The 14,970-nt window shown below is 36.8% G+C and overlaps 1 protein-coding gene across 1 annotated transcript in view; it reads left to right on the top strand.

The window, feature by feature from the left end:
• The first annotated feature begins 13,571 nt into the window (after positions 1-13,571).
• The window catches only part of LOC107753820 (glutamate receptor ionotropic, NMDA 3B-like), a 78,309-nt gene continuing 76,910 nt past the window's right edge, over positions 13,572-14,970 (top strand). The window contains exon 1 of the mRNA XM_016570071.1: positions 13,572-14,086. Within this exon, the coding sequence (XP_016425557.1) occupies positions 13,628-14,086 (459 nt within the window). The 5' untranslated portion in view covers positions 13,572-13,627. The remainder of the gene's footprint in view (positions 14,087-14,970) is intronic.

The raw sequence follows: 14,970 nt of genomic DNA, 5'->3' as shown, positions 1-14,970 counted from the left end.
TCACACATTAATATATAACAATTTGAGGGGAAAATGTCAGAGCGTAACAGGGTTGAACAGTGTCAGAAATTGTTAATCCTAAAAGCATTTTTAAAGCAAGCATTTAAAAAACATTCAAAATAAAAAAATTTCCTGCACTAAACAAATGCATTAAATAATGTGTGAGCATTTACAGTAGTATCCTGTTAATTTGATCAAAATTAAATGATGGAGAATTCAAACTCTTGTAGACTTTATCAGAAATCTTCTTTCTGAGCTTTGTCTTCAGTAAAACCTCAAACATGAGGTCATTCTCCTGCTGTACATCCAGCAGCTGTCAGCGAAGTCATCGTCTTGTAATTTGAAGCTGGCCAGAGAGATCAGATTAGCCGTGTTCGTACAGCCTCACACCGTGTTCTTGTTCAAATGACACTTCGATCGGGCTTGCTCCACATGTGCCACTCTTCTGCTTTGCAGTGCAGCCTAAAACTTCATAAACACCTTTCCCTTGCACAGTGGCTTATTTTTCATCTCTTGTTACAGGAGAGTAAAGCTGCCCTCACTGTGACCCTCACAGACGTCTCCCAGAATTTAACATTCTGGAAACATCCGCAGAATCTTAAAGGGGAAATATTAAAGCCTTTAAAAACTCAAATAAATAAGTCAATAAGAAAAGAGTGGGGAAAAGTCATCAGCATTCCACCGGCATGCTGTTGTGAATGCAGAGAATGCTTGATTTCTGTCTAGTTAACTCAATTAGACCATGTGATGCAGATAAGACCCATCTGAGTATCATCGTCTTAGGATGGAGAGACAGACAGAGAGAGAGAGAGGAAGCACCACTGATAACAGTTACAACTACCTCTCAGCACTTCCTCTTTGAAGATTGTTCTACTTCAGCTGTTCCTGCTCACAAGAGGGAGAAACAGTTCCTTAGCCCCACACACACACATACACACACACACACACACACACACTCCAATCATTGTGTGGAAACTCATTCTTTCACCTTGACAGAGTCATTCTGTAGCCCTCAGCTGCGGGAAGCATTGTAAGCAGGCGGTTCATGGAGGAACAGCTTCTTAAGAGCTTATTTTGTTGCAGTGGATGAGAAGGAAAGGTGTGCTTTGAGCGTGTGACGTGAAACACCTGGTCCCTGGCTTGTTCCAGACCTGTACGAGTTTCTTTCTTCTGTTGAACTCAAAAGAAGATATTTTGAAGAATGCTGGTAACCAAACAGTTGTTGGTCCCCATTGACTTCCAAAGTATGGAAACAAATATTACGGAAGTCAATGGGGACCATGCTGTTTACCACATTCTTCAAAATATCTTCTTTAGAAGAAAGAAACTCATACAGGTTTGGAACAACTTGAGGGTGAGTAAATGATGATGGAATTTTCATTTTGGGTGAACTACCTCTTTAATTAGTTTATCTATCTATCTATCTGTCTATCTGTCTGTCTGTCTGTCTGTCATTTATCTATGTTTATCTATCTGTCTGTCTGTCTGTCTGTCATTTATGTTTGTTTGTCTGTCTGTCTGTCATTTATCTATGTTTGTCTGTCTGTCTTTTATTTATCTGTTTATCTGTCTGTCATTTATCTATGTCTATCTATCTATCTATCTATCTATCTATCTCTCTGTCTGTCTGTGTTTATCTATCTATCTGTCTGTCTCTCTGTCATGTATCTGTCTGTCTGTCTGTCTGTCATTTATCTGTTTATCTATCTGTCTGTCTGTCTGTCTGTCATTTATTTATCTCTGTCTGTCTGTCTGTCTGTCTATCTGTCTGTCTGTCTGTCTGTCTGTCATTTATCTATGTTTATCTATCTGTCTGTCTGTCATTTATCTATGTCTGTCTGTCTGTCATTTATCTATGTTTGTCTGTCTGTCTATCATTTATCTCTATCTATCTATCTATCTATCTATCTATCTGTCTGTCTGTCTGTGTGTTTATCTATCTGTCTGTCTCTCTGTCATGTATCTGTCTGTCTGTCTGTCATTTATCTATGTTTATCTATCTGTCTGTCTGTCATTTATCTATGTCTGTCTGTCTGTCATTTATCTATGTTTGTCTGTCTGTCTATCATTTATCTCTATCTATCTATCTATCTCTCTGTCTGTCTGTGTTTATCTATCTATCTGTCTGTCTCTCTGTCATGTATCTGTCTGTCTGTCTGTCTGTCTGTCATTTATCTATGTTTATCTATCTGTCTGTCTGTCTGTCATTTATCTCTGTCTGTCTGTCTATCTATCTGTCTGTCTGTCTGTCTGTGTTTATCTATCTATCTGTCTGTCTCTCATGTATGTATCTGTCTGTCTGTCTGTCTGTCTGTCATTTATCTTTATTTATCTGTCTGTCTATCATTTATCTCTATCTATCTATCTATCTATCTATCTGTCTGTCTATCTATCTGTCTGTCTGTCAGTCATTTATCTCTGTCTGTCTGTCTGTCTGTCTGTATGTCTGTCATTTATTTCTGTCTGTCTGTCTGTCATTTATTTCTGTCTGTCTGTCTGTCTGTCTGAACGGCGTTGACGCCCTGGAGTTCACATCTCCAAAAACATTGAGGCATGTTTCTCACTGTGAGAAATACTGCAAGCGGAGTGATACAAACGGTGAAATGGTTGGAGTGCTGTTATCACCCGAATATCGCACTCCTCTCAGCCAATCAGATTCGAGGACATGAAAGAACTGTTGTATAAAACTATATTTACTTAATTTACCCTTGAATCCATGCTCATATTCAAGGATGTCATATATCCTTCACTGCCTTTGATATCCCACAATCCCTTGTGTGTGTACTGCAGCATATTTAATTAGTTCAATACATTTTTATCATTTAATTTCTACCTAGAAATAGACATTCTACTCAAATATTCAGTTGACTAGCTCACTTAAATATTTTCCAGATCATCAGATGTTATGTTTTGACGTCTTGAAATGTGCTCTGAGACAAGTTGCTTTTAAAAGTGCCTTAATACAATTAAGTCTATTAAATGAATAGTTCACCCAAAAATGAAAATTCTGACATTCATTATTACCTGCACATCATTCCAAAGCTAAGACTTTCTGTATTCTGTGGAGCACAAAAGAAGATGTTTTGAAAAAGTTCTGTTTTTGGCCCCACTGACTCTCACTATATGGCCAAAAACAGACTGAACATTTGTGTTGTTGTCTTTGACATGTTTTCTGTTTCTACAGGTTTAGTGGCTTTACACATGAACCTGGCAATATTGAACTTTCCCCAAATTAAAAGAGCAGTATGCAAGGCGACTCGAGTCTTGATTACAATATCATTATAGCACTCAAATCTGTGCCGATTGCCGTCTTGCTCCATGCAGCTGTCATTCGGCATATTTGTCATCAGCACTGCAGAATACTTCAATCCTCTTTGGTCTCCACTGGTTCCTGCATGCTGACCAAATCAAATGTTTTTTGAATGTCCTATGCAAATATAGCCCTCGAATTTCAACATGTTCTCAAGAAGGACGTGAATAATTTAAACGGCCTCCGTTAAACTGCTAATGTTGCTGTGAGATGAGATGACCCATCTGGGCTTCTGGGAAATTTGTCACAGCTGCATATGAAGGCTGAAGACGATGTACGGCGAAAACAGCCAGCGCTTGTGTTTACCACCGAGAGCTGGTTCCCTTTCATGCAGAGCGCTCATTTCAATGCCAGCTTGTGTCCTTATTTACAAACTTCGCTTATTTAATGTCAAGAGATTTAGCGGATTTACTGCATGTGTTAAGTAGAAATCTGTCTTGTGCTCTTTCTTTGAAACATTAAATGTCATGTAGTCTCCAAATCCATATAGCAATGCTTTCTGGTAAACAAATGAGCAAAAAATAAATAAATAAATAAAAAAAGCAAAAAGATAATGGATCTGATGTCCTTTTGGTTAGTTTACTTTCAAATGTCAATCGCTAAGGGCTGGGTCCTCATGCAGTAAATAAATACAGGTTAGCATTGAACATGGGCATTTTTTCCCGCATTCAAGTCTTGATAAAACATTTTTAATACAGATTTTGATACGTCAAATTGGGTTTCACTTAAATAAAACTTAAACTTACTTTATTTTAGCTAGCTGCCAAAGCAACATTTATCATTCTCATTTAGTTTTAATTGATGTACTAAAATTCATAAAAATGAACTGAAATAAAAATCTGAACGATATAGGCATATTTAAAAATAACAGACACACACAATATTACAAAAACTTTAAATTAAATGAACATAAACAAGAGATATAATTTCATTGCACTGTCCAGTTTACCAGCAAAATTCTGCAAGAATTTTCCCCATTGATTTTCTAAAAAAAAAAAAAAAGTTTAAAGCATTTGATTAAAATCAATAATAATAAAATAAATAAAATAAAATAAAAAATAATATAATATAGGCCTAAGTGTGAATGAATTGCACTTCTCAAAGAGCACTGCAAATAAAACTAGCACTGATTATAAAAAATATAAAACACAATTGACTACAAGTAAATTACTAAAAGTATAAAAATATATTATTTTAGAAGTTAAAATGAGAAAATATTCAAATAACTGACTATGGACAGTTTGGGCTTATGAAAGCTATTAATAAGTCGAGGTACTGATATGAATGTTTATCAGTTACGGACAATATTCCTTAGGATGCATAAAAGAACTCTCGCAGTGCATTCTGTCCATTCAGACTCTGCTCTCTCTCTCTCTTTTTTTTTTTTTTGGCATTTATGGGCATTTATATTTCAGGGGAGTATTTTATCACAACATTTCAGATGTCTGTTTTATTTCCGACTCTTAAAAATTAATACAAAAAACTTCCATAAAGTGGATTATGCATAGCTGGTGTAGAGCAAACGACCCATGAGGCTTGGCTTATGGTCTCATGATGAGACTGCTGTTGTTAAAACTGATATTTCACAATGTTTATACTGTATTTGAATGAAAGCAGCTGAATATAAGAGACTTCTTTCGAAAGCATTGGTATATATTCTTATTTGTAAGTCAGACTTTGGATGGGCAATAAATAAGTAAATGTAAGTGTGTGAGGGATGTGGAACATGGTGTGGTGTTCTTCCAGTCTTTATACACTGGAGGAATTTCACCGCATGGTAGTTGGCTGTGTTTTTCAGCAGGCTGGGCAGCGCAGTGGGATGTGAATATACTGTCTAATACAGGGGTTAATCCAGAATCCTCTCGAGCTCACACAAAAGAGACAAATCCACCTGTTCTACTAAGCTTTGCTTGAGTTTCTTAGAGCGTGGCCTGATCGTGACGGGAATTCTCCAGCCAGAATCCTACTGTGACATTAACAAGAGGCCGGCGAAGAGAGTGAATGTGGTTTCGTTGCTGGTCAGATTTATCTTTTTTAATGCGTGTCAAGTGAGCGGAATATGTCTGCAAGAATCAGTCTTAGAATGTTGACATTTTTGTTATAGCTGTAAAGTGTTAGTTTCAATGAGATACAATTATAGTTTGAATGATAGTGTATTTGAATTTTTGTTAAAGTTTGTTTTTGTGCGTGTGAGGTTTTTTTTTGTTGTCATTTTTAGTTTTTTAGTTTTATTTTTTATTTCAGTTTTAGTTACTTCAGTACATCAAGATAAACTAAAAGAAAATGGGAAATGTTTTTGGAACTAGCTGAATTAAAATTTTTCAAATAACAAAAAAAATGTTTTGTATGGTTTTTGTCTTCATTCAAATTCCAATTTTTGATTTTTTTATGAAAACCCCATTGACAACACATATATCAGAAGATTATATTTTAAAATGTCATGTGACATATTTAGAAATGTGCACTCAAGCATGTGCCGGTCTGACTGAAATGACAGAAATAGTGTCATACCCAACAATAGACTCCATGTATTTGAATATTGTGTTTCTGAATTGAAGTCTGTTGCTAAAAAGGGAAGATAAACAGAATGAATTAGAGAAATGAAAACGAGTGACGTAGTTTTATGTCAAGAGGAAGATGAAACACTAAAATGAAGGCAGAGGAAATGAGATGCACTGTAAAATTTTGATTGAATATCTCCGATTTACTTTGCGTTTGAGGAGGAAAACAGAGTCTAAACTTAAAGCTAAAATGAAGAAGACATGCTTTGAATGAAATATGTGACATTGCAGCGCTTTAAAGATTTTATCTGCAACAACTGCATTGATATTTCAGAGGCTGGTCTTATTTGTGCAAACTTTGTTTCCCGCATGGCTCATTATTTTGGGTTTACCCTTTGTCTCCGTAGGTTCTCGCCACAGTCACGGGTGTCCAGGTGTCTAGACCTTTTTGGTCTCATGGTTTCTTGTTAGGCTTCTACGTAATGAGGCAGAGAATTAAGAAAGTCTTGGCAACAAGTTCACATTACTGAGATCTGCCTCAAGCTCCTCTGGCCCCCGATCCAGCTTCACTGAGAACTGAAATCTGATTTTTAGGTGATTGGCTGAAAACAGAAGAGCGAAAGAGGGGAGGTTTATTTTTAAGGGTACAATGCTTTGTTGACTAAATGAAGTTTATGCACGAAGGACGAGAAATACTGTGCCTCGCTGTTGCTTTTAAATAAAAGGCTGGAGGGAGCTACAACATTTAACTTACAAATCAACTACTGCATCAACACAAACAAAGTTACATTTCTGAAATTACCTCAAGAGTAAGGAGATAGCCTATTAGAGTTCAGATCATGACAGGACACATGAGATGGATTGCAGTGCATAATAATAAAATGGGCATGATTATAGTAAACAACTCTGAGGATTGTAATATGTAACATTTTAAGCAACATCATAAGCAAGAACGTTGTTGTTCCTAAATATCAGTCAATAATAATAATAAATGTTGTAATTTGAAGCGCAGGTAATCAGCTGTTACCAATTCATGAACATTGTTGGATAAGTTACTCTAAAAAAAATTTATAATTATTCACTAGGTATTAATATATTTTCAACATTGTAATTAGATTACTGTACTAATTACTCTCTCTAAAAAGTATTGCATTACTTATTTACTTTCTAAATCCCATATCAACCATGACCAGCTGCAACAATACAAGGATAGACATGAAACTGCTTTTAATTCTTTCAAATAAAATTGCATAAATTCTTGAATTTACCAAAGTATTTAAAGAGAGAAGATTACTTCGAAAGCATTTTAACATTAGGCTAGATGCTAAACTTTGATGTTAAATCCACTGCTGTTTTATATAGGATTGTATAGAATACAATTCTAATTTGATATAGAGTTGTTCTGTGCTGTATTAATGCAATTACATCAGAAGTAGCCTAACTGTAATTAAGAGTAAAATTAAGAGCAACCCTTTACTTCACTGCTCACAAAGCGGCATTTCACTTGTTTCGCTCCTGAACGAATCAGCTTTTTGAACAAATGGATTGAATAAATGGCGTTATGATATAGCCTAGCCTGCACAGTATCCTCACCGCAAAACGGTGCTGTAATGTTATGAAATATAAGAAAATAATCTTAAAAAATCACTGTAAATAACTGTCCGGCTAATCACACCGATCTGTGTCAATAAAACATCTAATTATAATAAAACATGGACATTTTCTAATTCAAGCCAATCAGAATGCTTTTGAGGCGCGCTTAGGAAGTCCATATATGGGAAACCGGAAGCTGAGAGCGCGGTAGTTCAACTCGGAGCGGTTTTATGAGTTTGCAAAGTGCGAAATGTGTCCAGGAGTGCTTATACAGGCATCCAGCCTAAAGGGAATAGAAAAACAGGAAAATAAAGAGACCAAAAAAAGAAGCAAGACGAGAGTGAACATCGTTAAAGCTTTTCATCGCTGGAGGGAGCCAAGAGCTTCAAAGCGCGTGTCAAGTGTACTTAGCTTGAGAGGTAAATCTGTTGCTTTGTAACCATGGTTACACCAAAACATAGCAGTTGTGGAAAGAGAAAAGGTGTATCAAAGTGGTTTACAGTAACTTTTATGCGCTACAAAAGTGTCTATGTGCTATATGTTTCCAGTAAATTCCTTTTGCTTTGATATTTGTCTAATTCAATGACATTCATGTATTTTTAGTTGTCTGTAGCCTATACCTTTCAGGACATTTTCCGAACAAATCATATGCTGATACTGAATAACCCAGTTTGTAGGTTCCAGCATATTCATGAGTGCTTGCTAAATTCTCAAGGCTCTTAAATACCTGAGGTGCTTCAACCATCTGACAGGTTGTTTATTAAGGATGGACGAATCTGACAGATGCACGATGAATGAGAATTTTCAAACAGAGTGAGAAAGAGGGAAAGAAACGTTCACTGTTATCTGAGAGGATAATGAACTGCGAACGAATGGCATCGGCGATTCAGCAAAAGCCATCTGTTTAGAAGTGTGTGACAATAGTGACATCCTTTACTGTATTTTGAATCATTTATACATTGTGAATTATAAATTGACCTTGACATTTTACAGTTTTATACCAGTGAAGTAACTTACCGCATTGTAACTTTATATACAGTGGGTACGGAAAGTATTCAGACCCCCTTAAATTTTTCACTCTTTGTTATATTGCAGCCATTTGCTAAAATCATTTAAGTTAATTTTTTTTCCATGTGTGAAAAACTTGTTGCATCTTTCCCAATAAGACTCATGGCTGTATTAGATCAAGAGGGTGCTTCTACTAAATACTGAGCATTTTTCAGTTTTTCTTTTTTAATAAATCTGCAAAGATGTCAACAATTCTGTGTTTTTCTGTCAATATGGGGTGCTGTGTGTACATTAATGAGGAAAAAAAATTAACTTAAATGATTTTAGCAAATGGCTGCAATATAACAAAGAGTGAAAAATTTAAGGGGGTCTGAATACTTTCCGTACCCACTGTATATAGCATTTCCCTGTCAATTTATTTAAAAACCATCATCTACATCTGTCATCCCCAAAGAACAGCTTGGGCCATTTAAACACTGGCATTTGTGGAAACTCCCCTTTCTTTTCATAAGCTTTGAAGATTTGTGATTCTCCTTGCTTCAGTCACCTGGCTTGAGGAGTATACAAAGCACCTCCCTTCATACCCTGTTACATTTCACGCTCATGTGGAACTGCGGACGTCTCAGGAATGTTGAAACGGCAACATGACATTTAAAAGCTGACCGCCTTACTGCATCGTCACGATTCTCTGTCAGAAAACAGAAGGGTAAGACGGGGTTCTGCTTCACCTCAAAAAGGGAACTCAAGAAATGGGATCTTTTTACAAAGGTGGCTGGCCATGCAGCATTTAGATTCTGGTGGATTATCTGAAGTAATTTATCTCCGTCATCTGCAGTTGATGATTTTACTGTGATACTGTAATTCAAATAATGTTTTCACAGCAGTGAACCTACATACTGTAGATATTTTTAATACTTTATTATAGATTTTTTTGGACTCACTTTATTTTAAGGTACAATTCTCACTAGTAACAAACTATTAAAGGGCACCTATTATGCCCCTTTTTACAAGATGTAATATTGGTCTTGGGTGTCCCCAGAATGTGTCTGTGAAGTTTCAGCCCAAAATACCCAACAGATCATTTATTATAACAGCTGGAAAATGTCATTTTTGGGGTGTGTCTAAAAAAGAGCTGTTTTGGAGTGTATTGCTTTAAATGCAAATGAGCTGCATATTCCCGCCCCATCTCCAGAAGAGGGCGTCGCGTTTATGTCTCTGCATTGCATATCTACAGCAATAAACGGCCGGTAGAAGCAACATAACTGAGAGCGAGAGAACCGGTGTTTAGCCGTACATATGGGAAGCCAAATGCTTTGAAAGTGGGATGAAACAGCGCGATGTTACAGAGCTGCGTGCGCTGACCTGTCTTCGGCGCGGATCAATTGACCGAGCCGCGCGACCGCGCTACGAACGGCGCGAACTAATCTCACAGGCTGATCAGTTAAAAATACTTAAATGTACGCACACAAATACGGTTAAAACGCTAAGCACTAGGGTGGGTGTGTAACACACTGCCAACACACAATTATGTCCAAAAATGCATTGCATAGGAGCCCTTTAACTACGACTTTTGTCTCAATAAACTACTAATTTGCTGCTCATTGATAGTTAGTAAGGTAGTTAAGTTTAGGTATTGGGTAGGATTAGGGATGTAGAATATGCTCATGCAGAATATATGCTTTATAAGTACTAATAAACAGCCAATATGTTATTAATATTCATGCCTATAAGCAACTAGTTAATAGTGAGAATTGATCCCTATATAAAGTGTTACTTTTTTTAACCATTGCATGATTTGTTTTGGAGGGCTCAGCTTTATGTAGTTTGGCTACTTGTAATTTTATATGATTATTTCTTTAAAAAAATACAAAACTGCTTTTAATATTTGAGAAAAAATTGCCTGCAATCAGATGCATGAAAATATGTTGTCACTTTTTACTTAGAGGTTATTCCTGCTAATCTTTTCATGAAAATACTGTAATACTGTTTTTGGCATGGCAAGTTTACAGTAGTATTTATTTATGTACAGTAGTATTTCATACACAGTCAAAGAGCTTTACAGAAAAATTATTTTAAAAAAATAGTAGCCATGAAATGTTTCATAAGAAATAAAAAAAAATACAGTACGATAAAAGGTAATAATTAAAAATTGAACAAAAGAATGTACAAGTTAAAAAGAGATAAGATTCTACATTAAAACGAATATGAGGGAAATAAAAGGACAAGAGGATTAAATTCAAGGTACAAAGAGTACATGTTTAAAAGTAAAGATTTTCCCTTTTTATCACAAACCCTTATTTTTCATTGACCCTTTTAATATTTACACATTTCAGCCACAGTCTAACACCTTCTGAAAGTCACTTTCTTACAGGTCATTTATAACACTCATTTCTTTCAGGAGTTAACACATGTTGTTCACCTATTATCAGAGAACCTTTAGAGACAAGGAGACCTCTCTGGTGTGTATTAGCCATGAGCAGAGCTCCAGATCAGTTGATCACGCACTCTGATCAACATGTGGTCTCGAGGAGATTGGCTGGGGTGGTTGCGCTACAGAAAAAGGTTCAGCTGACAGCTGTGACTGAGGGGCTCCTAATGAGGCTGAGTGTTCCTGCAAGCTGCATGATGTTGCACACCAACCTGATTATGTACTTCGAGGAGGCCTGATTGAAAAAAACAAGCTGTAATAGCTGCTATGAGTTTGTACATTATCAATTATCACTTTCCAAGAGTTTCTCATGTTCTTGTAGTTTTGTCAAAACAGTTCATTTTGCTTGTGGATTTACAAAGGAGCTGCGGTGATGTGGAGATTCAAATTTGTGTGTGTATAAATTAATATTATATAATAAACTTAATTTTTATTGACACACACACACACACACACACACACACACGTCTGGTTTGCTATGCTTGTGGGGACTCTCCGTAGGCACACACACACACACGTCTGGTTTGCTATCCTTGTGGGGACTCTCCATAGGCGTAATGTTTTTTCTACTGTACAGACCGTATTTTCTATTGCCCTACACCAACCCTACCCCTAAACCTACCCCTCACAGGAAACTTTCTGCATTTTTAGATTTTCAAAAAACTTCATTCTGTGTGATTTATTAGCTTGTTTACCCATGGGGACCTCAATTTAGGTCCCCACCGTGACACGAGTCCCCACGAGTCTGTGTGTATTCAGGTTTAAGTCCCTACCAGAATAGAAAAACAGGTACACACATCACATCACACACACACACACACACACATATATATTAGGATATCTCTGTATAATTAATATGATATAATTAAAATAAATTTCAATTTACATATATATATATATAAATTAAAATTATATACATTTAATTTAGAATTAAACTGAATTTTTCAATTAGTTAAATAATTCTATATCTTATAAAAGCGTATTATTATGAATGATATCTCTTCAATTATGAGGCTGAGTGTAATATATTTTGTTTTGTTATATTTCATTTGCTGACTGAATGAATCAGCAGTATGCAATATGCTAATTGTGGCACTGCATATAGCTTTGGCAAGAATGAACTACATTGCATAATGGTTACTTACTGGCTTTACATACACTTTGAAATACAGCTGATAGGGAGTGACATTAAATTTGCACCTTTCTTTCCTCTGACTGAGGTAATCCATGTTTCATAATTATTACTTTTTTGGGAATGTGGTAGAATATTGATAGTGGATTTTTGGCCTTTTGCTGTTGGAGCAAAACCTGTACCATTTTCCCTGCTATTGTTTACTTCAGCACACAAAAATATGAGAAGGGTCCAGCTTCAAACAATTGACCATATTTGCTGACTCTCATTTATTTTATTTTTTTAATCTTTAAATCCAAAGATTTGTACTTTTTTCTGACATTTCATTCACCACACCTAAGGAAAAACCAGCAGACAAACATGAACAGTGACTTTTTCTGTTCCGCTTTTAGTGCTTAATATTAGTAATTAAGGGAAATTCTACATTAGTTTCACATTCCATGCTACTCTAGTTCTTTATAGCGTATAACAGGGCATGTGATTGGCCGAGGCTTCAGTCCACCTTCATCAGATTCCATTTTACCGCATGACTGGCCCGTATCGAATCCCTGATACTCGGGTCCAAAACAGTGACCCACTTACCATCCCCTGCCTTCTGTTATCTCTCTCTTCTATGTTATTTTTCTTTGTTAATTGAAGTGTTTTCATCCCTCAGTCAGCTTGTTTATTCTATAATTACAGTCTTGGTTATATGATAGTCTCCAATAAATGTTGTAATGTTTGTGTTAAACTACTCGTTCCAGTTATTCTCCAAGTATATTTTGAATAATCTTCATACAGCTCACAACAACAGTTATATATATATAACAGTATGTCAATGAAGAACCTTCAGTATCCATGGAACCTTTCCATTCCACAAAAGGTTCTTTATTCTAAAAAATGTTTTTTCAAAGGTTCTTCTAGGAACTGCTCTCTGAACGGTTCTTTGCGGAACCAAAAATGTTTGTAAAAACCCCATTTTAGAACCTTTATTTTTTTTAAAGCATAATCTACAAAGCTCCAAAAAAAAAAAAAAAAAACCTAAAGTTATGACTCTTCCAAGTTTTCTAAATCCACTAATATTTTCTACCTAGTTTAAAAATGTACACTGACATGTTAGTGCTGTACCGGAGGAGAAGACAATGATGGCTAAACTTTTAATTTTTGGATGAACTATTCCTTTAAGGAATGGCATATACATTTCTAAGTGTGCGTGTACCTGCTGCATCCAGTTAATGTCTGTATGGAGGACTTTAGTACTAAGTTGGAATCTTGTTTATAACCAGCTATATATGAGGCTTCCTCTCTGAAACCCCGAACAACATGACGATTGAACAGTAAAAAAAAAAAAAAACACGTTTTAATAAGAGAGTTACTGTATTTATGCTCTGAAGTCGTTCTCTCTCGCGCTGTTTTCCTAATGATACCATTACGCCTCTCCAGCGCTTCTTTGGGTGTGAACGCAATGACATCCCCGCCTTTCGCGAAACCCCCTCCTCTCCTGAGCAGAGTATCACATTCACACAGTAACTCCATAGATCACTCCTCATACACCATCCTGCACTAAAATAAAATAAAACAAAAACAAAGGACGTTAAAGAAAAGACCAACAACAACAAGGCGCGCAATGCTATCTTCTGACAATGCCTCATCACCACCGTTGAGAGTGAAGCAGGATGAATTTCATCTTCTACACATTCTTGGCATACTTTTATTTGGGATCGCAAATATTCCTTCTCCATACCCTGCTCGTCCAGCCCGCTCATTCTCACCCGCAGCCCTGCCACATCCTTGCGCGGATAGGACACACCGTGCGCCTGGGTGCCCTCCTGCCTTCCCGCCAGTCGGTCCGGGTGCGGGCGGCTCTCCACCGCGCCCTCAGCGGTCTCGCCGAAAGCGGCAACAACTTTCTTCCGTACAACTTGAGCCTGGACGTGGTGGCTCGGGACGCCCCGAGCGGAGACCCCGAGTCGCTCTTCAGGTGTGTGTGTCAGGATATAGTGGTCCAGGGGGTCTCGGCTGTGCTCGCCTTCCCTCAGACGCAGGAGGAAATAGTGCAAATGGAATTTATGTCCTCTTTTTTGGAAATTCCTTTTATAAGCATCATTGAGCACGGAGAGCCCCTCAAAACCCAGGTAACGCGTTTCATTTAAGCAGCAAACCTGCTCCTGTTTTCAATCGTGTGTTGATTTGTTTGACTTTTTAATTGCAACTTACATCTGTGACGCGTTTTGTGCTCAAATACGACTTGCGTGCATCTGTTGACTGGGAACGCACAGGAATCGGTGTGAGTTTAGGGGGGGGTTTGGAGGCGAAGGATAATTAAGGTTTGAGTCCCCCCAATTAATGCTTGAAATACACCCCCTCCCCCAAATATTCCCACCCTTAGTGGTCAAAGCACTTTGTGGGGCCGTATGCATGTTTTTATTACATAACATATGCATTTCAAAGTTGTTTTCAAACAACGTTTAAATAACAAAAAAGTTTTCCCGAATGCGGTAATTGTACGCTCCAAAACAGAAATCGCGTTTCCGAGGAGGTAACCATAGCAACACGCTTCCCATTACGATTACTAAGATTACTGTTGGACAGTTGCATCGACAAAACATTATCACTTTTTAGATGCGTACAAAATAAATAGATCACTTTTTTAGCGTTTTATTTATAGCGTTTTAGTCGTGAAACGTTATAATTGTCACAACAAAATAGTTATATTAAAAAAACGTGGAAAATGTACTGATCTGTAATAGGCTATATCAGTGGATAAATGTGAATTCTTCAAGGACAAGATTCTCCTCTTTTTTTTAAATCACTTTATTTTACATTTGGTTAGATTAATCAGCAGGTGACAATCTTAAAAAGTAAAGCCTGTTAGTAATAAGACTCTACAGTAAAGAAACGGCTTAGTAAAATGTATTTGTCATCATTTTTTACAATAAACACATCTTCTAGTGTTATGACCTTGAGCACAAGGCTAATAATGATTCAATGATCTGTAGAATTCATACAGTTCAGTTCA

This window comes from Sinocyclocheilus rhinocerous, unplaced genomic scaffold, assembly GCF_001515625.1.
Source record: "Sinocyclocheilus rhinocerous isolate Xijiao unplaced genomic scaffold, SAMN03320098_v1.1 scaffold711, whole genome shotgun sequence".
Lineage (NCBI taxonomy): Eukaryota > Metazoa > Chordata > Actinopteri > Cypriniformes > Cyprinidae > Sinocyclocheilus > Sinocyclocheilus rhinocerous.
Note: the sequence above shows the minus strand (reverse complement) of the source record. Positions and strands in the feature narration are given on the sequence as shown.